General features: G+C 42.5%; 1 protein-coding gene across 1 annotated transcript; it reads right to left on the minus strand.

Annotated features, from left to right (window-relative positions):
* Positions 1-3,729: 3,729 nt before the first annotated feature.
* Positions 3,730-20,473, minus strand: ghrhr2 (growth hormone releasing hormone receptor 2; the record flags this gene model as incomplete). The annotated part of the gene is made up of 13 exons (XM_079846325.1): positions 3,730-3,822; positions 3,905-3,946; positions 4,328-4,457; positions 7,065-7,156; positions 15,073-15,139; positions 15,277-15,337; positions 15,434-15,587; positions 15,709-15,841; positions 15,989-16,086; positions 17,545-17,654; positions 17,792-17,890; positions 20,209-20,326; positions 20,420-20,473. 13 exons carry the CDS (start codon positions 20,471-20,473, stop codon positions 3,730-3,732), a joined length of 1,251 nt encoding a protein of 416 aa, XP_079702451.1.
* Between the last annotated feature and the right edge of the window lie 6,475 nt (positions 20,474-26,948).

A 26,948-nucleotide genomic window follows, 5' to 3' on the forward strand; every position in this document is an offset into this window, starting at 1 on the left:
GCAGGGTATGTTACAACTAACCCGGACTTTGGGGTGAATTGTAACATTTCACTCCTCGTCTTTGAAACCAAACCATGCATTTTCTGTTTGTGTTGCAAAGATAGCTATGTCATTTAATAGCAGATACTTGTAAATAGTTTGAATCACATTTTGAACACACTGGCTTAAAAGTACTCCAAGATATAGACAGAAAGGTCAAAAATGTTACAACCAGCCCCGGTCTCCCCTATTTCATCACATTAGCTATGAAAATTATGAACTAATGTTTGACAATAGATATTTTAATAAACATATACTAAATAATAAATATACACTGTTTGGATCTTTTTAAATTCTCAGCCATCCGAATGGGCTAGTGACAGGAAGCACACGTGGCACGACTCGTGTTTGTCATTAGTCTTGTATTTTTGTTTTATTTATACAATTGACCACAGGTCATAAACCTGAAATAAGAAATAAACAGTGTTACAAATATATCCATTGAATATATAATGCAAAATAAACAAACATGAAGTAGTTACAATAAAACAACTAGATCTATTTCTGCTATAAATAAGAATACACTATCATATAATCTCCTATAGTCTTACACAGCTGCGTTAAACACCACAGAAACTACATTTCCCATCATGCATAGCAGCACTCATGCGCAGAGTATAACTATCACACGAGTCGGCAGGTAAGGTGCATTAATCATTATAACACTATAGTTCAATGTTTTACTAAATGAATGCAACTCCATCGCCTACCACACAACCGTCTGCTACATTAGTTTACTTGGTAATTTGTTAATTATCCAGTGTTCAAACATATCGCAAACCGAGAGAACTGAACAGTACACGCGCTAACCTAACTACAAATTAAGTCTCTCTCACGGACTAAACGCAGCCGATGACGACAAATACACAAGTATGAAACTTTAAACATTCCTAAATTAAAGTACAGCAGCTTATGATAAACTTTTCAAAAGGTTCTAAATTTGCTACATACCAACGGGCTGTGTGTTCCTGACGATGGATTGTGAATAATAATAGACGCTGTGTTTTTTATGAAGCTTCTAACGCAACTGCGCATGCTGATACCCAAATGACCATCACGCAACAAAATAATCATCATGACGTAAATATAAATTTGCTTAAATAAATCCTACTGTTCTCAATATTTTAAGCAGACTTTTTTATAACCATACATTTTATCAATATATTTTCCTCGTGACCCAAAGAACCGAACATACACTCACCTAAAGGATTATTAGGAACACCATACTAATACTGTGTTTGACCCCCTTTCGCCTTCAGAACTGCCTTAATTCAACGTGGCATTGATTCAACAAGGTGCTGAAAGCATTCTTTAGAAATGTTGGCCCATATTGATAGGATAGCATCTTGCAGTTGATGGAGATTTGTGAGATGCACATCCAGGGCATGAAGCTCCCGTTCTACCACATCCCAAAGATGCTCTATTGGGTTGAGATCTGGTGACTGTGGGGGCCATTTTAGTCCAGTGAACTCATTGTCATGTTCAAGAAACCAATTTGAAATGATTCGAGCTTTGTGACATGGTGCATTATCCTGCTGGAAGTAGCCATCAGAGGATGGGTACATGGTGGTCATAAAGGGATGGACATGGTCAGAAACAATGCTCAGGTAGGCAGTGGCATTTAAACAATGCCCAATTGGCACTAAGGGGCCTAAAGTGTGCCAAGAAAACATCCCCCACACCATTACACCACCACCAGCAGCCTGCACAGTGGTAACAAGGCATGATGGATCCATGTTCTCATTCTGTTTACGCCAAATTCTGACTCTACCATCTGAATGTCTCAACAGAAATCGAGACTCATCAAACCAGGCAAAATTTGTCCAGTCTTCAACTGTCCAATTTTGGTGAGCTTGTGCAAATTGTAGCCTCTTTTTCCTATTTGTAGTGGAGATGAGTGGTACCCGGTGGGGTCTTCTGCTGTTGCAGCCCATCCGCCTCAAGGTTGTGCGTGTTGTGGCTTCACAAATGCTTTGCTGCATACCTCGGTTGTAACGAGTGGTTATTTCAGTCAAAGTTGCTCTTCGATCAGATTGTGAAATACTCAGACCGGCTCGTCTGGCACCAACAATCATGCCACGCTCAAAATTGCTTAAATCGCCTTTCTTTCCCATTCTGACATTCAGTTTGGAGTTCAGGAGATTGTCTTGACCAGGACCACACCCCTAAATGCATTGAAGCAACTGCCATGTGATTGGTTTATTAGATAATTGCATTAATGAGAAATTGAACAGATGTTCCTAATAATCCTTTAGGTGAGTGTACACTATATGGACAAATGTATTAGGACACACACTGAATTATTGAATTCAGGTATTTCAATCAGACCAATAAAGTGGTGCAGGTAATTTCTGGGGAAATGGTTTGAGATAAAAACTGAAAGAGTTTTTTGGAAGCCTAGTGATGGTGACGTTGAAGTCAAACGACCGTGGTGTAGTTCGTTTATAGCCTATCTTTAGCTTTTTACTTCGGCGACTTCATTTTGGCTTCAAAATACATAAAAGTTGTGTTCAAAATCCTATTGTGTTTTTGACAAGGGAACCAGTGATGCAAACTGCCGGTTGGCTCACAAAGTGACATCATACATGCACCACTCTATTCCCAAAGGTGTAGGCTATAAAAACAAGCACCATGCATTCTGCATTTACAAACATTTGTGAAAAAATTGGTCGTTCTGAAGAGCTCAGTGAATTCAAGCGTGGTACTGTGATAGGATGCCACCTTTGCAACAAGTCAAATTTGATCCCTGCTATATTCCACCGTCAACTGTAAGTGGTATTATTGGAAAGTGGAAGCGTTTAGGAACAGCAGCAATTCAGCCACAAAGCGGAAGACCATGTAAAGTCACAGAGTGTAAAGCATAAAAGTCGCCAACGCTCCGCTGATTCCATAGTTGTTCCAAACTTCCACTGGCATTACTATCAGCAAAAACCCAGGCGGTGGGAACTTCATGGAATGGGTTGGCCGAGCAGCTGCATGCAAGCCTCACATCAACAAGTACAATCCCAAGAGTGGGATGGAGTGGTGTACAGTAAAGCACGCCGCCACTGGACTCTAGAGCAGTGGAAACGTGTTCTGTGGAGCGACGAATCACACTTCTCTGTTTGGCAGTCTGATGGGCGAGCCTGGGTTTGGCGGATGCCAGGAGAACGTTACCTGTCTGACTGCATTGTGCCAACTGTAAAGTTTGATGGAGGAAGGATAATGGCATGGGGCTGTTTGGGCTAGGCCCCTTACTTCCAGACAGTGAAGGGAAAGCTTAATGCTTCAGCCATTTTGGACAATGCTATGCTTCCAAATATGTGGGAACAGTTTGAGGAAAGCCCTTTTTTATTCCAGCACGACTGTGCCCCTGTGCACAAACCAAGGTCCATCAGGATATGATTTTGTTGTGGAAGAACTTGACTGGCCCAAACAGAGTGATGACCTCAACCCCATCGAATACTTTTGGGATTAACTGGAATGGAGACTGCGAGCCAGGCCTTCTTGTCCAACATCAGTGCCTGACCTCACACATGCTCTACAGGACAAAAATTCCCACAGAAACACTCCAAAATCCTGTGGAATGCATGACTGGAAAAAAAAGACATGTGATGTGTGAAAACATCTACATAATTATCATGACAGTGGTATCACAACATAACATGACAGAGCAAGCTGAAGTGCAGGTGTTATAAAATGTCCTCAGGTTTATGCTGTGAAGTCTTGCGTTGCCATTTGGAAAGTGTTGTTGTCTGTTCGGGACTTGTATTTCTCAATCTCTTTTCTTATTTCATTCTGGACCTATGAAATCCAGAAGTTAATTGATCACAAAAGGCCAGAAGATATTTCTTCATATACTATTAAAATATATATTAGATCTTACCTCAGTGTTCAAGAAGCAGTATAACAATGCCACAATGAAACCCTTCAAAGAAATGCCAAAATTAGTCATGTCTTTATTGAGATTTTATGGATCTTATACTTGATTAGTAAGTTTATGCATTTTGCTGAATCTTATCTAAAAGTGACACTATATTAAGATAACTGTAGCTTTTGTGTATCAAGTACATTTACAGTAGAGGGCACAGTTTTGCTTATGAACAGGCTCCATAGAAGCATCTCTTAGGCTTGTCTTCACCCCCTCAAACGAGAGAAAAAATAACAAAAAATCTTGCCAGCTTATTTCTTAACGGTGGCTGTTGATTAAAAACACAATCATTTCTTGTTTTGTAGGCTACAATATAGTTAACATTCCTGGGCTGCACTGTATATTGCATAAAGCCGTAAGTGCATGTATGAACAGTACCTGGAAGGAACCTAGTACGAGTTCAAAGAAGAGTCTCGCTTCTAGACCCACATGCTCGGGAAAAAGAGCAAATACGATGTAATGCGCTCCAAAAAGAGGGATGAGCAAAAGAGTTGATTTAGCCAGTCGCCTACAGAACACAGTGAGCACACATTTTAGGTTAAAAAAAGTAATGGTAGATAAAAGAGATCAGGGCTCCTTATTATATATAAAATGACGTATCTGTAACATTGCCGAAAAACCCAAATAGCAGTAAATTACAAGACACCGTTTTCAACTTAATCTTTTTATGTGTTTCGTTTACACACCAACTGTGTTTTGGCAGCCTGAAAACAGAAACCTTTGAAAATGTGTTTCATAGTGCAAGTTTTTGAAAACGATACCGTTATAGTCCCCATGTAAACTACAAAAACACAAATTTGTGAAAGCGGTGACATCATGCACATGCGTATTAGGGGAGCGCGGGGCACAACCTAACGCGGGGTTAGTTGTAACACACATAGTTTAAAACTTTCCACACATGTCAGGATGACGAAACCTATTGTATTTACTAGTTGCCATATCAACATTAGTTAGAGAAAAAAATGCGCCAAAATTAAAAAATCTTTGGAAGATATCACTGAACATTTATTTAACTACGGTGGCCCAGTAGTGCACAACACAACGAAATTTAAAAAGCATACATAAGTTCACAACACAACGAAATAAATCCACAACACAACGAAATCAAGCCACAACACAACGAAATCAAGCCACAACACAACGAAATCAAGCCACAACACAAAGAAAAGTCCACAACACAACGAAATAGCCACAACACAACGGAAATGCTCCCGACCACTCGGGGGCACTCGGAGCGCTGTAAAGTTTGCACTGTTCTATAGAGTCTGCAATCTTACAAAGAAATCAATACCACAATTAGTTTTAACAGTATGTAGGCTAACCATTGTTTATCTGTATGACATTTTAATTTAAAATCACCTACATGCATTATAGCTGCATATTTATGCTCGAGAATGCTTTGACCCGATACCACGGCGCTAAGGGAACGTCTGCCAATTCCACCAATTGGTTGAAACGTATAATTTGTATGAATTAAAATTACTTTTAACATTTAAAAACAGACATGTTAAAATTCCACAGCTTGATTGTATTGGTAAAATTAACTTAATAATGCACAACACAACATTGGAATTTGAAATTTAAAAAAAAAGTTAATTTAATTCATACAAATTATTTTTCAACTTGGTGGAATTGGCAGACGCTCCCTTAGTGCCGAGGCAGCGGGTCAAAGCGTTCTCGAGTATAAATATGCAGCTATTATGCACGTAAGTGATTTTTAATTAATATTTCATGTCGATATACAACTGCACACTTAAAACTGACCGTAGTGTTTAAATATTTGTGAGATTGGCGAATCTATATAGAACAAGGCAAGGAAAACTAACTTTACCGCACTCCGAGAGTCCCCTAGTGGTCGGGAGCATTTCCGTTGTGTTGTGGCTATTTCGTTGTGTTGTGGACTTTTCGTTGTGTTGTGGATTTTTCGTTGTGTTGTGGCTTGATTTTGTTGTGTTGTGGATTTTTCTTTGTGTTGTGGCTTGATTTCGTTGTGTTGTGGATTTATTTCGTTGTTTTGTGGACTTTTCGTTGTGTTGTGGATTTTGCTTTGTGTTGTGACTTGATTTCGTTGTGTTGTGACTTGATTTCGTTGTGTTGTGTCTTGATTTCGTTGTGTTATGGTTTCATTCCGTTGTGTTGTGGATTTATTTCGTTGTGTTGTGAACTTATGTATGCTTTTTAAATTTTGTTGTGTTGTGCACTACTGGGCCACCGTATTTAACCATTGTAAAAATGTCTTAAGTTTATTTTTCATCTCTGTTTTTTGTGTTTATTTAAAATTAGACAGATCTGATATTATTTTATTCTTATATCTGTTATTTAACAGTTGAGATAGTTCTTTAATGCTGATCTAACCAGAAGCCGGACACGAGCCGGGGTTAAATCCCAGTTGTGCCGGTGGGGCATGTTGTCACACTTCGTTACAATGTGTTAGAACGAAGCTATAATATTCTATACTTTTATGAATTTTTTTTGAGAAACTATGAGAAAAAGGTGAATAATGACTGAGAATCAATGTTCAGAAATTATTCATTATTATTATGTTTTGAACAGCTGTATTTAGCTATGTGTTTTTTATATTTTTAATGATAAAAAAATGCCATTATTTTATTTTTAAAAGTTAATAATTGTATTTTATTGACAAAATATTTTAGTTTGTCTTGTATATTTTTTTTATTATATCAGGGAACATTTTAAGCTGTCATTTGGTCATGTTACGATGTACCCCATGGGGCACGTTGTCACATTTCTATACAAAAAAGTATACACTGTGTTATTGAAACAAAACCACATAATTGTACTAGACGTGTGAAATTAATGTATGAAAAAATAAATACTCTCAACCCCAAGTGGATTTACACAAACTGAGAAAGTCAAAAAGCGTTAAGTTGTGCCCCGCTCTCCCCTACGTGTTCAGTCTATAGGCACAGAGTGTTTCTTTACAAAGTAACATTGCCAACTACTGGCCTGACATGAATAATACAGCATTTTTAATCGTTTTCATGGATCCGTGTGAACAGTGATCGTTTTGACAAGGGTGTCATCTGTACATCTTTGTCGTGCAAACTTACCCATAGTGTGATCTTATGTGTGATAATTACTTAATAGATCTCACCTGTAAAGCCGCCTGTCTCCTCCATTTGATTCTGGGGTTTTTGTCTTCACAACTATCATCCTGCTTATATTAATAAACACTAGAAAGTTCACCTGTAATGTTTAAAGTACAAACATTTTATTATTTTGTTCAATAATTCTAAGAAATATGATGTTCAAGTGTAATCTCGTAAGACACTGAAAAAACTGTAACATTAAATTAATTGGTTTAATTCAAATATTTTTTTTAAATAACTGAATCAACCCAAATAAGTTAATTTGTACCAACAAAACAAATTTGTATACATTAAATCGGGTATAAATCAAATGGCTCTTTTAACAATATGTAACCCTCTAGTAAAGTGTTTAAAAAAACAAAACTGCATCCATTTTGCAGAAAAACATTGTTTTGGTTGTGCTTCGGCTCTGTGTGACTGAGCGGATGAATATGGCCCTTAGTCATAGAGCTACAAATGGCAATTTATCTGTTCGATTAAATACCTTACTCATCCAAGAAATAAAAAGTCAGATGCTATTTGGATTAATTGTAAATAGCTGTCAGGACTCCTGGGTGATCTTGTGTGTATGTATGTCTTACCTGTTGGTGGTGGTTCCTCACTGGTTCACTGGCTCCTCCCACTCGTTTCAGTAATTGTTCACCTGTCGTGTCTCATCAGCTGTTCTCTTTTTATAGCACTCTGTCCTGTCTCTCGTCGCGTGCTCATTGTCTTGGTTGGTTTCAGTCTCGCTGTCCGAGTCCAGTCGGTAGCTCTTTCTGTTTCTTCAGGTTCGGTCGCTGGCATCTGGAGGCTCGTCTTAGCCCAGAGTTTACCCGCCTGTGGATATAGTGAACTTGACCTCGAGTGAACTTTGCTCTGTTTTCTGGTATTACTGGTGCGCTTTGTTTTCAGGCGAGATCCAGTATCATCCAGATTCCTGTGAGCTACCTTTTTCTGTCGGACGTTGTTTTGCCTTCCGTCCAGTGTTCTGAGGTTATCGTCAGTCTCTCGCCGTGTGAGGATTTCTTTCCGGTCACCGACCAGAGTGGATTACTTCGTGGGACGCCGCGGGTGGTCTCTGTGTCGTGGACTGTGACTTTGTGATTCATCTGACGCTCTCTTTATTCCTCTATAATAAACATTGAGAACTTGCATCTGACTCCGAGACTTATTCTGACAGAATGAGCACGCCACCGATGGAGTCAGCGAGTTCGGAGAGTTCGGATACGATGTACACCGCACTTCAGCAGCAGGGAGTGATCATTGATCAGCATGCATCTCTGTTGAATGAAGCTTCCAGAGATTTTCGTGTTCTGTCCGAACAATTTACTGAACTCAGTACCCGGGTAGACCAGATGGTTTCCCAGGTCGGTGAGCGTTTTCCTCCTGCACCAGTCGAAAGTGCACCTGCAGACCGCGAGCCACACGCGGCGACACCCCCGTCCTTCGATGGCGATCCCAAGTCTTGCCGGGCTTTCTTACAGCAGTGTTCCCTTGTCTTTGCCCTTCAGCCACGGCGGTTCGCCGCTTCATCATCTAAGGTGGCGTATGTACTGACACTTCTCACCGGAAGGGCAAGGCAGTGGGGAATGGCTGCATGGGGAGCCAGGGCTTCGTGCACGGCTTCGTTTGAGGCTCTTGAAACGGAGATGTTGAGTTTATTTGATCGGTCACTTCATGGGGACATGGCAGCAGCCGAATTAGTGAGACTTTTGCAACGGACCTCTTCCGTCACGGATTATGCCATCGCGTTCAAGACGCTAGCCATCACCTGCGGCTGGAATGACGCTGCATTACGGGCTCAGTTCCTCGAGGGTCTCAACCCTGCTATCCAGGATGAGATCGCAGCACGGGATCCGCCGACATCTCTAGAGACGGCGATCGATCTGGCGTTGAGGATCGAGACACGCCACCGTCAACGTGACATCCGCCGGTCGTTTCGTCATCTCGCCGTCTCTGAACCGGTGGAATTCCCCGCATCTTCTCTCCAAATGGAGGAACCCATGCAACTGGGCAAGCTCCGTCTTACTGCCACTGAAAGACATCGTCGTCTGTCCTGTGGTTTGTGCTTATATTGCGGTAAGGCGGGACATATCGCTGCTGTGTGTCCGGTAAAAGAGTCTGCCCGCCGATGACTTCGGGAGTTTCGGTGGGCGTGTCGTCATTAAAGTCTCCCGTAAGCTGTACCACACTTCCAGTAATCATAAACTATAAACAGTCTTATCATTCACAGGCGTTGCTGGATTCTGGTGCGGAGGCAAGTTTTCTGGATGCCGGTGTGGCCAAATCATGGAATATTCCTTTTATTCCTCTGTCTTCTTCTCTCTCCGCCTGGACTTTAAAGGGACAGCATATGGCTGTTATCACCCATCGCACCCCCCCTGTGAGTCTGTTTGTTTCTGGCAATCATCGTGAGGAGATTGAATTCTTTTTATTAGAACATTCTCAATCACCCGTCATTTTAGGGCATGATTGGTTGACCAAACATAATCCTCACGTTGATTGGCAGAACGGTGTTGTGTTATCTTGGAAGTCTTCGTGTCATGTTTCTTGTCTCGGTCCTGCTCCTTCTCCTGTTGTGTGTTCTACTTTTCAGGTTCCGGATGTTGATCTCTCGGGAGTTCCGGCGGAGTACTCTGATCTGCGTCGGGTGTTCAGTAGAGCTCGGGCCACTTCCCTACCTCCTCACCGGTCGTATGATTGTGAAATCAAACTTCTCTCAGACACTTCTCCGCCTAAGGGTCGCATATTTTCCCTATCTAAACCAGAGAGAGAGGCTATGGATAAGTACATTAACGAATCTCTTAATGCCGGTCTCATTCGCCGCTCCTCGTCTCCAGCTGGCGCTGGATTTTTCTTTGTCAAGAAAAAAGACGGGTCTCTTCGTCCGTGCATTGATTACAGAGGGCTGAATGACATTACTGTTAAGAATAAGTACCCCTTGCCTTTAATGTCATCAGCGTTCGAGTTATTACAGGGAGCGCACGTGTTTACCAAGTTAGATCTGCGCAACGCTTATCACTTGGTACGTATCAAGGAGGGCGATGAGTGGAAGACAGCCTTTAATACACCATCAGGGCACTGGGAATACTGCGTTCTTCCGTTCGGTCTTTGTAACGCACCGGCTGTCTTCCAAACCATGGTCAATGAAGTGCTGGGTGACATGATTAACAAATTTGTCTTTGTGTATCTCGATGACATTCTCATCTTTTCTCCCTCTATGCAGATACACACCCAGCATGTTCGCCAGGTTTTACAACGGTTGTTAGAGAATCAGCTCTTTGTTAAGGCGGAGAAGTGTGAGTTCCACCAGGAGTCGGTTTCGTTTCTGGGTTTCGTAATAGCCGAGGGAGAGATTCGTCCCGATCCCGCTAAAGTTAAAGCGGTCGCCGAATGGCCAGTGCCCGACACTCGTAAAGAGCTTCAGCGATTTCTGGGTTTCGCCAACTTTTATCGGCGTTTCATCAGAAACTTTGGTCAGATCGCTAAACCTCTTACCGCTCTTACTTCCTCTAAAGTGTGTTTCCGTTGGAATACTGAAGCTCAGGAGGCCTTTGATGAGTTAAAGTCCCGTTTCATCTCTGCACCTGTTCTTTCTATTCCAGATGCGGCGAAACAATTTATAGTGGAGGTGGATGCATCTGATGTCGGGGTAGGCGCCGTTTTATCTCAGCGATCCTCTGTTGACGGGAAAGTGCATCCGTGTGCTTTTTTCTCTCATCGGTTAAACCCAGCGGAGCGAAATTACGACATAGGTAATCGGGAGCTGCTGGCGGTTAGACTCGCTCTGGGTGAGTGGCGTCACTGGTTGGAGGGAACCTCGGAACCCTTTCTGGTCTGGACGGATCATAAGAATTTGGAATATATCCGTTCAGCCAGAAGATTAACATCTAGACAGGCTCGCTGGGCACTTTTCTTCGAGCGGTTTAACTTCACCCTCTCGTACCGGCCGGGGTCTAAAAACACTAAACCTGACGCTCTCTCCCGTCTGTTCGAGGGTTCCGGTTCGGAGCGGACCGAGACCATTCTCCCGGAGGGGAGGGTGGTCGGTGCCCTCGTGTGGGGAATCGAGCAGCGGGTGAGAGAGGCCGGCCGAGAGGGGGAAGTTCCGGAGGGGTGTCCGGCGGGTTGTCTATGGGTTCCTGAGCGCCTACGTTCCGATGTCATCCGGTGGGGTCACGAATCCAAGTTTGTCGGCCATCCAGGAATTCGGAGAACGTTGGCTGCCATCCGTCAACGTTTTTGGTGGTCTTCTATGACTTCGGACGTCAGACAGTTCGTATTAGCCTGTTCAGTCTGTGCTTGTAATAAAGCATCTAATCAACCTCCCGCTGGTCTGCTTAAATCTTTGCCCGTCCCCTCCCGCCCCTGGTCTCATATAGCCCTTGATTTTGTCACCGGCTTACCGGCGTCGAATGGTAACACTGTCGTATTGACTGTGGTGGATCGTTTTTCCAAAGCGGTTCATTTTATTCCCCTGCCTAAACTTCCTTCTGCCAAGGAGATGGCTCAGGTTTTGATTAATCACGTCTTTCGGTTACACGGTATTCCGACTGATGTAGTTTCAGATAGGGGTCCTCAGTTCATCTCTCGTTTTTGGCAGGAGTTTTGTAGACAGATCGGCGCTACTGCCAGCCTGTCTTCTGGTTATCATCCGCAGACCAATGGGCAATGCGAACGGGCTAATCAGGATCTCGGTCGAACGCTTCGCTGTCTGTCGTCTAAATATCCGAATTCTTGGTGCCAACAGCTTCCTTGGGTCGAGTATTCTCATAATTCTCTTCCCGTCGCATCCACTAATTTGTCTCCGTTTGAATTATCTGTCGGTTATCAACCTCCTCTTTTCCCATCACAGGAGCCCGACGCAGCGGTTCCGTCTGCTTTAGCTTTCGTGCGCAGGTGCAGACGCACTTGGAAGAAAGCTAAATCACTCTTGTTGCAAAACTCCAGACGAACCAAAGCTGCGGCTGATCGTCACCGGCGACCTCCACCCCGTTATGTGTGTGGACAAAAGGTATGGCTTTCCACCAAGGATCTGCCTCTCCGTGAGCCTTCTCGTAAGCTGGCTCCTCGTTTCATTGGGCCATACAGTATATCTAAGGTCATTAATCCGGTAGCGGTCAAGCTTAAGTTACCTCCTATTCTTGGTCGGGTTCACCCAGTTTTTCATGTATCCAGGGTTAAACCTGTGATTTTTGCCCGGAACAATACCCCTGTCTCTGCCCCTAAACCCCCCACCCCTCGTCTAGTGGATGGTGCTCCTGCCTATACTGTTAGGAGATTACTAGATTCTCGTCGCAGGGGCAGAGGTTTTCAGTATTTAGTGGACTGGGAGGGTTACGGTCCGGAGGAGAGGTCTTGGGTTCCGGCCCGGGATATACTGGACCCTGGTCTGATCGAGGATCTCCGTCGGCGACAGGGTGAGTCTCCTCCATGCCCGTCCGGTGCCGGTCATGGGGGGGGGGATACTGTCAGGACTCCTGGGTGATCTTGTGTGTATGTATGTCTTACCTGTTGGTGGTGGTTCCTCACTGGTTCACTGGCTCCTCCCACTCGTTTCAGTAATTGTTCACCTGTCGTGTCTCATCAGCTGTTCTCTTTTTATAGCACTCTGTCCTGTCTCTCGTCGCGTGCTCATTGTCTTGGTTGGTTTCAGTCTCGCTGTCCGAGTCCAGTCGGTAGCTCTTTCTGTTTCTTCAGGTTCGGTCGCTGGCATCTGGAGGCTCGTCTTAGCCCAGAGTTTACCCGCCTGTGGATATAGTGAACTTGACCTCGAGTGAACTTTGCTCTGTTTTCTGGTATTACTGGTGCGCTTTGTTTTCAGGCGAGATCCAGTATCATCCAGATTCCTGTGAGCTACCTTTTTCTGTCGGACGTTGTTTTGCCTTCCGTCCAGTGTTCTGAGGTTATCGTCAGTCTCTCGCCGTGTGAGGATTTCTTTCCGGTCACCGACCAGAGTGGATTACTTCGTGGGACGCCGCGGGTGGTCTCTGTGTCGTGGACTGTGACTTTGTGATTCATCTGACGCTCTCTTTATTCCTCTATAATAAACATTGAGAACTTGCATCTGACTCCGAGACTTATTCTGACAATAGCGACAGATGCTATTTACTAAGTGAAATAGCATACTAAGTGAAAATAGTGATATATTCTATTTACATCATATAAAAGTAGCCGTTTGTCAAAATAAAGTGTACATAGCATCTAATTACTATTTACACATATTGCAGACATACTATTTGCACCTCAGTATTAGTTAACTAGTTAACTGCACCCAGTAGAATACATTAACTGGATGCAATAATAACATACATTGTAAATTATCATATTTATTAAAATTATTAAATGGATACAGCCTTAATGGGACAAAAAAGCCCTCCCTACACCTACCCCTAACCCTACCCAATAAATGCTTTAATTGTTATTATTAAACATTTCATTAGGCACTTTATTTCCACTTTTAGAAAATTTTCTTAATTTTTATTGAAAGTAAATGCCTTTCCGATGTGATATGTAATTGGAAAATGAAAAAAGTGCGAGCTCTGCAAAAGGGGGATTTGACCCAGTTCGATCGCGCCAAAAGCTTGTTCCACAAGCCTTACACACTACTGACTACACCACTGAACAAAAGACATTGAAAAACAAGCGTCTTTTTTCATCTTGTTTGGTCCGACCAGGCATTGTTAGGCGGAGCTAGTGCAAATGGCAATTGCCAACAAGGCACGCTATTTGCACTTGGTGTAAACAGACACTCCGTAATAGGAAATGCCACCTCCATGTTGCTTTTTCATCCCAAAAAAGGCCAGTGATTTATTACGAGCTCTGTTGCGTTCTCTTTTTGCTAGCAGACTCTCCTCTGTTCACCATCTTTTAAAACCATTTTTAACTAAACTATATCACGCCCACACCATACATGAGTAAAAGTAACAGGTGTAATAGGTTTACCATAGTGCAGAGGTCTTCAACCCTGCTCCTGGGGACCCACTGTCCTGAAAAGTTTATTTCCAACCTGCTTCAGCACACCTGCCTGTATATTTTCAACAAGTGATCCTGAAGAGCTTGATTAGCTTCACCTGTCTTTAATTAGGGTTTGAGCTAAGCTCTACATGAAATTGGGTCCCCAGGAGCAGGGTTGAAGACCTCTGCCATAGTAAATCAGGGTAAGACAAAAACACGTTTTGGAAGAATAATTGATGATGTAATTCTAAACAAAAAAAGTTACATAGTGTACCTGTCCTTGACTATAACAATTGCAGGTTACTATTTTTACAGTGCACTGAACCAGAGCCACAGTGTTTTCAGGCATATAAATCTACAAGTACCTTATCTATATGTAACCCCTCCTGTTGGAACTGCCAAGCGGGACTCGAACTCGGGTCTGCCGGCATGAGAGTCAGACGCCCTAACAAGAAGGCTAAAGGCTGCAACCTCTAGTGTCAGTCGCTAGAGCGTCTCTTGAGATCAGAGTGAGGTTTACTCGAACAGCAACTACAAGCTGGCCTCCGTTACACTCACCCCCCTAAACCTCACTCCCATCCGGGTCACGGCACCAATATAACCCCTCCTGTTGGAACCACCCCGCTCTAAGCGGGACTCGAACCTGGGTCCGCCGGCATGAGAGTCGGACGCTCTAACAAGAAGGCTAAAGGCTGCAACCTCTAGCGTCAGTTGCTAGAGCGTCTCTTGAGATCAGAGGAGTGAGGTTTACTCAAACAGCAACTACAAGCTGGCCTCCGTTACACTCACCCCCCTAAACCTCACTCCCATCCGGGTCACGGCACCAATATAACCCCTCCTGTTGGAACCGCCCCGCTCTAAGCGGGACTCGAACCTGGGTCCGCCGGCATTAGAGTCAGACGCTCTAACAAGGAGGCTAAAGGCTGCAACCTAGTCGCTAGAGCGTCTCTTGAGATTAGAGGAGTGAGGTTTACTTGCACAGCAGCTACTAGCTGGCCTCCGTTACATATACTTTTCACTGAATATTAAACTGGGAAAGGAGAAAATGTTTTATTGTATTCTGAATAAACTTACAAATACAGAAAGCAGAATTGGAATTTTGATGATCCACCAGTAGCCACTGTCCAGGTCATCCCAGCACCTACCACCACATATAAACACAGGTGTTTATTATACACTCAAGTGCATGCATAAATGTAACTGTTAGCTCCAGATCTTATTACTGTACTCCCTGTGCAGTAATTGTCCAAATACATTCCACAAAAATCTCATCCTCACCCATGATTGTCAAATCTATGCTTGAGGAATGTCCAGATGATTACTGTGACAGATGGAGTCCCTGTAAGTAAAGAATCAAACACTTCAGAATAAGTTATACTATAATCAGCGGTTTGTGTGTAAAATATGCTTACTGTAATGTAAAATGTGGTTTTACCCCAGCCAATAAGAGTATACAACCAGAAGAATGTTCTCTTGTGGGCAAAGGTGAACACTAGCAGTGTCTGGAGATAAAGTCCCTCAACGAGAAGCCAGTAGAAATTTGATAACACACAGTACTGGAAGAATGTCACCACAGCCTTGCACAAAACCTGGCAGATGAAATACAGCATTCAGTTATAGAGGGGCAGATGGTTGCTTTAGAATATCTGATTTATTCTATGGCATTTATTTTGCATTGATCTTATCAGTCATTTGGTTGGTGTAATGTACAGTGGAAACTGTGCAGTGATTGACAGTCTCGTCAGCGAATAACACAGCATCTTTTACAAATACAGCCAAAGCCCTCAGGATGAATGTGGAGAAGAGGTTGAGGTGGATGTAGGTCCGTGTACATAGAAGCTTTCTGTTGGATGAATGAAAATGCGACACTATTACATCAGCATTCCTTGAAGCAAATATGGAAAAACGTCACCAGAATTGAATTCCAGCATGCAGCAGTGAAAGAGTAAAGGCACTGAAGCAAGAAGTGAAGGTTTAATGTTAGCATTACCTAAAGATGCAGAAGATGAAGGCCGCAATACAGAGAGAGCCAATGGACACGCCGTACCCAACAGTGTATATCAACTTCACCATGGCAAAGTACTCTCGCTTCCACAGTAAAATGGAAAATATCAAGTTTAGATACCACTTGATTCATCTCGGAGTATCCATTTTATCTAATCTAATGCAATATATGTGTGTAAAAAATTTTTTTTTCAATATTTAAATTCTTCTTGTAACATAACGGCTCAGGGCAATAGTTTCAGTTTACTTAAACTTACCTTATTCACAGCATGTTACTGTACTGACTGAAAATGAGCTCATGTTTGAAAACTGATATTGATGACTTAATGCAAATAATGAATATTGAACATGTAGCGCCTTCTTCTGGTGCCACATACAAAGCATGCCAAAACACAGGTTAAAAATATACAGCTCAGTGGCCCAAAAACTATTTGTATAAAAATATGTATGGATGCCATTGAATCCGATAAAATATCAAGTGGCATTTCTCACTCCTAACCAACATTTTTTAAAAGCCAATGGGGGAAGTGGGAGTGTTCAGGAAACCTGTTTGAAAACAGATCATTTTTATGTTTAGTGACGCTGGTGGTGAAAAATTACACACTTCACTTTCCACAGTACAGAAACTTTGAACAGGATCCTAGAACCCTTATAGAAGTACAATAATCCATAGCATTTAGTTAAGTTTGTGGCAAGCAGGGCGGGCCGAGAGCAACGAGAACAGAGCGAGGCCATTGGCGTGATTGCGTCTCACGGAGGAGCTCACCCATCATGGTGGCCACAGCACCTGGTGGTAAGGACAGGTGAGGCGAGAGAAAAGAAGACGTAAGGATGAAGAGAGCCAGAGATGAGAAAAGGGAAAGAGGGGGAAAAAATCCTCCATCAGCTGGGTGAACTACCGCCTGGCGGTGGTGCTGGATAGCCCTCGGTGGACGGCCCTCTAACTCATCTGATATCTGGTGGACAGAGACGGCTGGGGAGTCCCTTGTTCCCCGCTCCTCCCCATCCTGGCTCCGGCCTACAGCAAAAGGTGGCGACTCCTTCGCTTCCTCTTGGATGGCAGAACCCAGGCAGATGGCAGCGAGTTTGTCCGATCCTCCAACAAGTCACTCCAGCCCACCGCATCAAGCTTCCATAGCAGTAGAGTCTGCTCAGCTCGATGGCACCACAGATTTCCCACAGTGCATTCTTCCTTCCTCCTGGGTTTTCAGCACAAACGTAGCAAGGTTTAGAGGCTCAGACAAGAACCGGCGAACATTCAACTAAAACTTTAATCCCAAGAGAAAACAAACAACAAAAGGACAGTAGAGCGGCAGCACCTCACGGATGTCTGCCACATATAAACATAATAAAAAAAACAACAGCATAAAGTTCAGTCCTCGTCCTTCACTGTCATCACGCCTCCTTTTATCCCTCCGGAGCTCCTCCGTGAGACTGAGGCCAGTGTGGTGCGATTGCCGCTCCGTTCCCATGGCTTTCGGCCTCGCCCTGCTTGCCACAACATTCATATAATATCAAATAAGATTTCTTTAAGGTTTTTACTCTGTTTCCATTGTCTTCCTGCTCAGTGCTGTTGTCCTGAAAGCAAGCATTGTAATAAGGCACACTCAGCCTACTCCATCCCTCAGTAGTGCAGGTGCGGGTGATCAGCTCTAAAGAAGTCAATCAAAAAGACTTATTTTACATTTACTGTACGTTACAGTATTGGACTTTATGGCCACATTCATAGAAAGAGTACAATTAATGTGTTGAAATTTTGATGTGTGTTGTGTCCTATAGAGAACTTTACCATGGGAGTTCAGGAGAGGAGGTGGACAAGACACTGAGACTCTCTCCCCTACACTGACTGCAGGCCAGCAATTCACACCATCCCACTCAACCAGACAACCTAAAGACATCCACAGTGGTACAATTAAATATTACAGGAGTCTTAATCAAATTATCAGCTACATTTAAAGGTGGGGTAAGCATCTGGTAACTGATGTTGATTTCAATTCACCAAAACAAACACGCCTCCATTTTAATAAAGAAGATATTTTGAGGAATGTTTGTAACAAAGCAGATAGAGCAACCATTGACTACCATAGTATGGGAAAAAATACTATGATAGTCAATGGTTGCTCTATCTGCTTTGTTACAAACATTCTTCAAAATATCTTCTTTAGTGTTCAGCAGAACAAAGAAACTCATACAGGTTTGGAACAACATGAGGGCGAGTAAATGACAGAATTTTCATTTTTGGGTGAACTATCCCTTTAATGCCAATTAATGTTTTGTGTTGTCTTATAGCATATGTATCTTATTCTGTACAGATGTTGCATTGAAAAAATACAGTGAAAAGCAATGGACTATGACAAGCAAGATTGCAAAGATTGCCTGTGTTTAATGACTTGAATTTTGGTTTGTTCATCACACAAAGCTGCTGTATGGCTTTCAGAAAACTAATAGTTGAATGGTGCTTTTTTATTTTTTATTGATTTGGTGAACTATCCCTTTAACAATGCAGGTTTAATTTCAGTCTTTAATAAATCTCAGTATTTAAAAGGGAATTGAAAGAGGACAATTAAATAATCTGTTAAATGCTTTATCCTTAGTCAGTCCCGTATTTGCAATTAATCAGAATCCAAATCCGAATGAGTTTTATAAGCCAAGGAATGTGTTGTGTTTCCAGGAGCTCTGTATAATGCAAGACAATAGATAGAACATTTAAGAAAGTAAAATTAGGAAAATTAAAAATGCATAAAAAAGAAGATTTATGTACAGATGTGCACATTATGTGCTACAACTGTATAATAATACTATTATATATATTTTTTACTATTATAAGGTTCAGTTGTTGCTATTAGCTACTTATATTACTAGTATAGTATTTGCTGTTTATTAATATTTATAAAGCACCTATTAATGTCTTATTCTGCATGACCATATTCTACATCCCTTAAAGGATTAGTTCACTTCAAAATGAAAATTTCCTGATACTATACTCACCCCCATCTCATCCAAGATGTTCACATCTTTCTTTCTTCAGTCGAAAAGAAGTTACATTTTTTGAGGAAAACATTCCAGGATTTTTCTCCACATCATTGATTAAAATGGCAACCAAAATGTTGAAGGTCCAAATCAATGCAGTTTCAAAGGAAGGGCTTCAGAGGCTCTGCACGATCCCAGCTGAGGAATAGGGTCTTATCTAGACAAACCATCGATCATTTAAAAAATGTACATAATTTTTAACCTAAATTGCTCATCTTGCGCTGCTCTGCGACGTGCCACGGATTGCGTAATCATGTCGGAAAGGTCACGCTAGACGTAGGCAGAAGTACCGCCCCCGTGTTTACAAAGCGCACGTGCGAAGACTAATACAAACATCCTTTAGCAGTAAAAGGTAAAACAACGATGTCGGACGATTTTGAAGTTGAAGATTAAGTATTTTTTGGTAAAGGCCGTTTGTATTAGTCCTCGCACGTTCGCTTGGGGCAGTACTTCCGCCTACGTCTAGCGTGACCTTTCCGACGTGATTATGCAATCCGTGGCACGTCGCAGAGCAGCGAAAGATGAGTAATTTAGGTTACAAAGTATGTAAATTTTTTAAATGACCGATGTTTTGTCTAGATAAGACCCTATTCCTCAGCTGGGATCATGCAGAGCCTCTGAAGCCCTTCCTTTGAAACAGCATTGATTTGAACCTTCAACATTTTGGTTGTCATTGAAGTCTATGATGTGGAGAAAAATCCTGAAATGTTTTCCTCAAAAAACTTAATTTCTTTTCGACTGGAGAAAGAAAGACATGAACATCTTGGAGGAGATGGGGGTGAGTAAAATACCAGGAAATCTTCATTTTTAAGTGAACTAATCTTTTAATCCTACCCAATATCTAAGCCACAATGCCACAAAATCACCTTACTAACTATTAATAAGCATAAAATTAGGAGTTTACTGAGGCAAAAGTTGTAGTTAAAAGTGAATATGTGTTCCCCATACTAAAGTGTTACCATAAAAATATGTATTTACATAGTAAGTATATATTTATTGTCTAACTCTCAGGTAAGAGTATTGAATTATGAATTAAAAACAGGTAATTTGTGTGCCAGCTAAGCCTAATGATATCGTTTTATGCAAATAACATAATACAATCGAAGGATTAAAAGTGTGAATCGGCACCTTGATGAAATGTTTTGAGTATCCGTGCGTATCTGTGACTAAGCTCACCTGTATCAGTAGCGTTAAAGTTTAACAAAGACTGCGTTAAACCGATTTTGAGCTGACATTCAGCTTCTTTCTTTAGCAGATGCAATACTATAGAACATTCAGGATGAACTGTCTTCACCTGAAAAGCATAAGTGCATGCACACTATAAGAACTCCACAGAAACATTGATCTTTTGAAATAGTTTTGATAACCAAGATAACAAATAACTTACCCCTTCACATGTAACTATAAGAGTCCAGATGATAAAGCCATGATTAAGGTCCATGACGTTTTTAATATCAATAATTCTTGGTCAGTTATGGTGACCAGCATAAAGTTCCTGTTGTTTTTCTAAGTACACACATATCCCAGTGCTCATTCACGGTAATTCTCATCTATCTCTCCAACCTATTTCATGCGGCAGATGGTGAGATATACCCTGATGGTGCAGCCCACTTTTCAGGGTGAACAGGGCCCTTCTCACTTCACGACATTAAAGTGTCATTGTTATTTTCAAAACAAATCTAATAGTAGTAACTAAAAATATATCTTTCTATTATCTTTACAACATTCAGCATCTAATAGAACCTTGATTTTGAAACAATCCCTATGTTTGTGAATACTGAAGATAGGCTGTCTTTTATTTATTTGTCTGTCTACCTAGGCATTCAAGGCAGTCATCCGTCTTCTACCTGCCTGCTCCATGACACTAGGGAGGTTAAATGAGTCTTTTAGCGAGCACCATTTACTGCATGAGTGAACGTAAATCACTTCTTCTGAGTTAAAAGGATGACATTACTTCAGAGGTATGCAAATGACAAAGTCCCTCCAAACCACAGATTGTATTTCATTGTGATTAAACATATTTTGAAAAGAGTTGATTAAAAAACAATTATGATTCTAATACAGTTTAGTGTGTCCTGTACAGGGTTTGGAATGTAACCGATTAATTTGCTTATGGACAGCATTTTGTATGGTGCAGATGGACCATGCCACTTTATCCATCCATTTTTAAAGCATGTCCCTCCCCTGAGGAGTTGAGGTTAGGCTGAAAGAAGACAATCATGAGCTGAAAGATACATTCATACAATATTCAGAGAGAGAGAGATGTTCTGAGGGATGAAAGTGAGAATTCGTGAAATGAAAGTATTCATATTCTTTGGTGTGTGTAGAAACAAGTGTGTTTGAATATCGATTCATTAGTATCTGTGTGTTTTCTCAACTTTCAGGCACTTTGACATCTTCAGGTAGATTTTTATTAAAGCTAATTAAAACTAAATGTATTAGTTTAGTTAAAGAAACGACTTAAACTAAAAACTTTAAGACTTTATATACTGTATGACAACCCATTAACAAAAATCTTTTTTAAGAGATAGTTCACCCCAAAATGAAAAATTTGTCATTATTTACCTAAAGTTGGTTACCTACATTCTTCATTGTGTTCAGCAGAAGAAAGAATCTCATACAGGTTTGGAACAACTTGAGGATGACAACATTTTCATTTTTGGATGAACTATCCCTTTAAGTGAAACAATCATAATGCGTTTAATTATTTATTGTATTTATTTAATTTTCTATCCAATTTTACACAAATTACCCCTCAGTTAAGGTGTAATGCCTTCAAGACTAAAATGTTTACCCTAATAGATCTGTCAGTATAGATGCCATATTGAATTGAATGCAGATGAAAATGAGGGATAGACTGGCACACACTTTATAAAGGTTCTATATCACGTAATTTTCACAAATTTGAGTTTTTGTCTACTAAAATGTTTTTTTGTTGCCGGATAGACGTTTCATCACCTGAACAGTTGGTATGTTGTTAAATGGGTCCTCCTATTATGCCCTTTTACATTATTACAGCACCTCCCTCCACAGTCTGGCTCGAACTTGCCTTAAAGTTCCTGATTTTGATGAAGCCCATCCTTCCGAAATACGAAATGTACTGTGATTGGTTAGCTGGCCCAGTGTGTAAACTCAGATGTAAATATTAAGAATGCCATCAATTTCAAACCAATTCAAACCTGATTCAAACTTATAGTGCCCCTTGTGCTATTTTAAAGGCTCCTAATTTTGTTTTGGAGGTCTCCTATAACAGGGTTACATGCATCAAAGATCAAATACGACTCAATGGATGAATCAGTCTCTCTAAATCCCTCCTTTCCAAGAGCCTACTCTCCTCTGATTGGCCAGACGGCCCAGTCTGTTGTGATTGGTCTACAGTATACAGCGTGTGTTTCGGAAGATAAACTCCCATTACCATAACTGAACGCTTTCCCATGTTGAACTCCAAGATTTGAGAAGCCTTACAAAAGCGAGAGCTTACAAAATCTACAGTAAACACTATATCAACACTAATGTTGGCTAGCAGGTGAGTGGAGGCAAAGCTTTGCCCTTTGTTTACATCTTAGCAACAACATAAAACTTATAATTGAAACTGTTTAACACAGATACAAATAAGATGTACTCACAAGTTGTGATCCACAAACAATAGATCTTCACACTTGAGTTACCTACTAACCTCAATGGACTCATGGAACTGGCTTTGCGAGTGGATTCGCGGCTGGAATACCGCGATCAACGCTTTCATACGAGGAGGACCCCTGAGTGTCGTGAGTTTCTGGACGGAGACACGGCCAGTCCACCCAACGATCACGAGCCCATGCAGGTGGGGAGAGCTCGGCTTTCCCGGGAGGAGAGAGAACGTCGGAGGATGGGAGGACTTTGTCTCTATTGCAGCGCGGCGGGGCATTTCCTCAACCTTTGTCCGTTAAAAGATCTAGCCCTGCGTTGGGGAAATCCTCGTCCGCGAAGGATCGTCTCCTTCCGGGAAGATTGCAGTGGGCAACCGGATCACACCACTGCCAGGCGTTTGTGGACTCCGGAGCAGAGGGTAGTTTTTTGGACCGCAAGCTAGCCACCCAGCTTCAGATTCCTCTCACTCCCCTCTGTAACCCCATCGCTGTGCACGCCCTTAATGGACAGACTCTTCCCACCATCACCCACACCACTGACACTGTCACACTGGTCATATCAGCTAATCACACTGAAACCATCAAATTTTTCATCACGGACTCCCCTCTCGTTCCCGTTGTCCTCGGTCATCCCTGGTTGTTGAAACACAACCCCAGGATTGACTGGGGACACAACTCTGTCATTGGGTGGAGTAATCAGTGCCATGCCTCTTGTCTTGTATCTGCTCGTTCGTCTGTGTGTAGTTTTGTGTTTCAGAAGGAGACGGTGGATTTATCTAACATGCCAGAGGAGTATCCGGCCCTGAAGGAAGTGTTCTGTAAGTCCCGGGCTGCTTCTCTTCCTCCTCATCGTCCCTATGACTGTGACATAGATTTACTGCCAGGCAAGAGGGAGGCCATGGAGAAATATATTTCTGATTCTCGCCCTTCCTCTTCTCCAGCAGGGGTGGGGTTCTTTTTCGTGGGTAAGAAGGATGGTTCTCTGCGACCTTGTATTGATTACCGGGGGTTGAATAACATCACGTTAAAGAATACTTACCAATCCTTATCATTCATATCCTTTGCCGTTGATGTCTTCAGCTTTCAAGAGGTTACAGGGAGCATCCGTATTCATGAAATTGGATTTTCGCAATGCTTATCATTTGGTGCGTATAAGAGAGGGGGATGAGTGGAAGACTGCTTTTAATACCCCCAGGGGCCATTTTGAATATTTAGTTATGCCATTTGTGCTTTCTAACGCCCCTAGTGCGGTCTTCCAGGCACTAGCCAATGACGTGTTGGGAGACATGGTTGATCAGTTTCTTTATATCTACCTGGACGACATATTGATTTTTTCTTCTTCTCTCCAGGAGCATGTCCAACACGTTAGACTAGTGCTTCAGAGGTTGCTAGAGAATGGGCTTTTTGTCAAGGCGGAGAAATGTGCGTTTCATGCCCTGCTACTCCCGAGTGTATTTTACCCGAGAAACTTTTTGTCTCCACACTCATATGGGAGGTCGAATCGAAGGTTAAGTCAGCCTTAGAAGGGGTAACGCCTCCGCCCGGTGGACCACTGAGTCGATTATTCGTGCCTGAGGGAGTTCTGTCCGACGTGATACAATGGGGTCATTGCTCCAATGTAGCTTGTCATCCAGGGGTTAATAGAACTAAGTTTTTGGTTAAGCAACGATTCTGGTGGCCTAGAATGGCTCGCGACATCCGGGATTTTGTTTTGGCCTGTTCGATTTGCACCATGGGTAAGACGTCTAATCTCTCCCCTGATGGGTTACTCCAACCGCTGTCTGTTCCTTGGAGACCCTGGTCCCACATTGCACTAGATTTCATTACCGCCCTCCCAGGGCAAGACAGTTGTTTTGACAGTCGTGGACCGGTTCTCGAAAATTGTTCATTTTATCCCCTTACCCAAATTACCTTCTGCTAAGGAGACAGCGGTAGCTGTCGTGGATCACCTCTTTCGTTTACATGGCCTTCCGATAGATGTGGTTTCCGACAGGGGGCATATATTATTTCCAAATTTTGCCGTGAATTTTGTAAATTGCTGGGGGCAACGGTTAGTCTGTCTTCAGGGTTTCATCCCCAAAGTAATGGTCAGACTGAACGAGCCAACCAAGATCTTGAGAGAGGGTTGCGATGTTTGGTTTCCAAGAATCCTTCGTCCTGGAGTCAGCAAATTTCTTGGATTGAGTATGCACATAATTCGTTACCAGTGTCAGCTACGGGCCTCTCTCCATTTGAGTGTAGCTCAGGTTACCAGCCACCACTTTTTCCCAGTCTGGATTCCGAAATCGCGGTTCCCTCGACCCATGAGACTCTGCTCCAGGTGGACGCACCAAGGCCCAAGCCGATCGGCACCGGTCTAAGCCTCCCATCTACGTTGTGGGTCAAAAAGTGTGGCTTTCATCCAGAAACATTCCTCTCCACTCCGTAAGTAATAAATTGGCTCCCAAATTTTTTGGCCCATTTCCTGTCACCAAGATTCTTAGTCCGGTGGCAGTCCGCCTCAAACTACCTCCTGCGTACGGGAGGATTCACCCCGTGTTTCATGTTTCTAAATTAAAGCCTGTGTTTCATTCTCACATTAACCCGCCAGTCCCGGTTCCTCCCCCGCCGCGTCTCGTAGTTGGGGAACCAACTTATACGGTTAATCGTATTCTGGACTCAAGGCGGAGGGGACGCAGATTCCAGTACTTGGTGGACTGGGAGGGTTACATTTACATTTCTGCAGTTGGCAGACGCTTTTATCCAAAGCGACTTACAATGCCCTTATAACAGGGACAATCCCCCTGGAGCAACATGGAGTAAAGTGCCTTGCTCAAGGACACACTGGTGGTGACGCTGGGATCGAATCAGCAACCTTCTGCATATCAGTTCCATGGTTTAACCCACTGGACCACCATCTCACATCGGTTACGGTCCGGAGGAGAGAAGTTGGGTTCCTGCAAGGGACATATTGGATCACTCCCTCATTGATGATTACAATCGACAGGTAGGTCCTCCTGGGAGCTCCAGGAGGCGCTCCTAGGGGGAGGGGTACTGTCACGGTTCATCAATCCATCGTCTCGTTCTCTCTGTGTTTGTGTGGTTGTGTTGGAGGCGTGGTTATTGATTGCTGCTCTGATCACCACCACCTGCTGCACTCATTATCTCTGCCTATATATACGTGTCACTTACATTCCTCATTGTCAGATCGCTACAGGCTGTCCTGCGGTTCCTGGTGCCCGCTCTTCTGTCTCCCGGGAGATTCGTCTCTGTTTCGGTTTCTGGATTCCTGCCGCTCGGTTTGCCCGCTGCTTCCCTGCGTCACGACCTCGTTTGGAGCTTCCACCTGCCTGTTCTCCTGTGCACCTGGACTTTCTGCACGCTCTGCCTTTGTCTGCCTCGTTCTCTGTTCATTCTCTATGGTCTTCGGACGTTACACGAACGTTGTGCAGTTAATGTGACAGTAAATGAGTTTATCGCTATTGGATCTTTCAGTCTCTTTTTCAGTACGTGACAAAAACAGTGTCTCTTTGACATAGCAGCAGCTCAACCAGGCCTCATCCCCTTTTTCGCATATTCCGTGGACGGGGATTATTTAAATGAGTAACATTGTGACTTCATAAAGCCTGTTGTAGTCCAAATGAGCCATTCGTTGTAGTTCTTGAAAAGTGGATTCTGTTAAATAAAATATCTCCCTTTGGAGTGGACTATGAGCTTTATAACCTTGCAGATCTTTTTTTTATGCTCAAACAGCAACGTTATACACTAGCTAAATTTGAAAAAGTGAAAAAGCATATTAGGACCCTTTAAACTGTACAATCCATCAAACGCACTGTAGTTTTATTCTTCACAGCTTTGTTTTCATTCTTGTCAAAAGTTAAATATGGGGCTACCCTGTATATAAAGTTTTATCAATAGTTTAGTCATAGATCATTTCCATCCCAATGTTATCAAAAACAATACATCATGTGAGATGTGGTGGAAAAACATGAAAGATCTTACTTTTGAAGATAATTTTCAGAAAAAAATATCCTCTATGACGGATGTACATGTCTATGGTTGTGGTTGGACATTGTTAGCATGCTAATTTACTAATTAGAGTGTGTCTAAAAGTTTACAAGGTCATAAATGCCTATAGTTAAAGAAAAAAGCACATGTTTTGGAAAACAGAGCAGGTGTGAATGAGGTGTTAATATTTGTGGGTACAGTTAAGCTGCAACATTTGTGTCTATTAAAAGCAGCGGCACTGTACAGTATCCCTACTCCTCCTGCTGTCATCCTTACTGCTTTTGATGTCGTCATGATGAT

The sequence above is a fragment of the Gobio gobio genome (genome assembly GCF_949357685.1).
Source record: "Gobio gobio genome assembly, chromosome: 20".
NCBI classification, from domain to species: Eukaryota; Metazoa; Chordata; class Actinopteri; order Cypriniformes; family Gobionidae; genus Gobio; species Gobio gobio.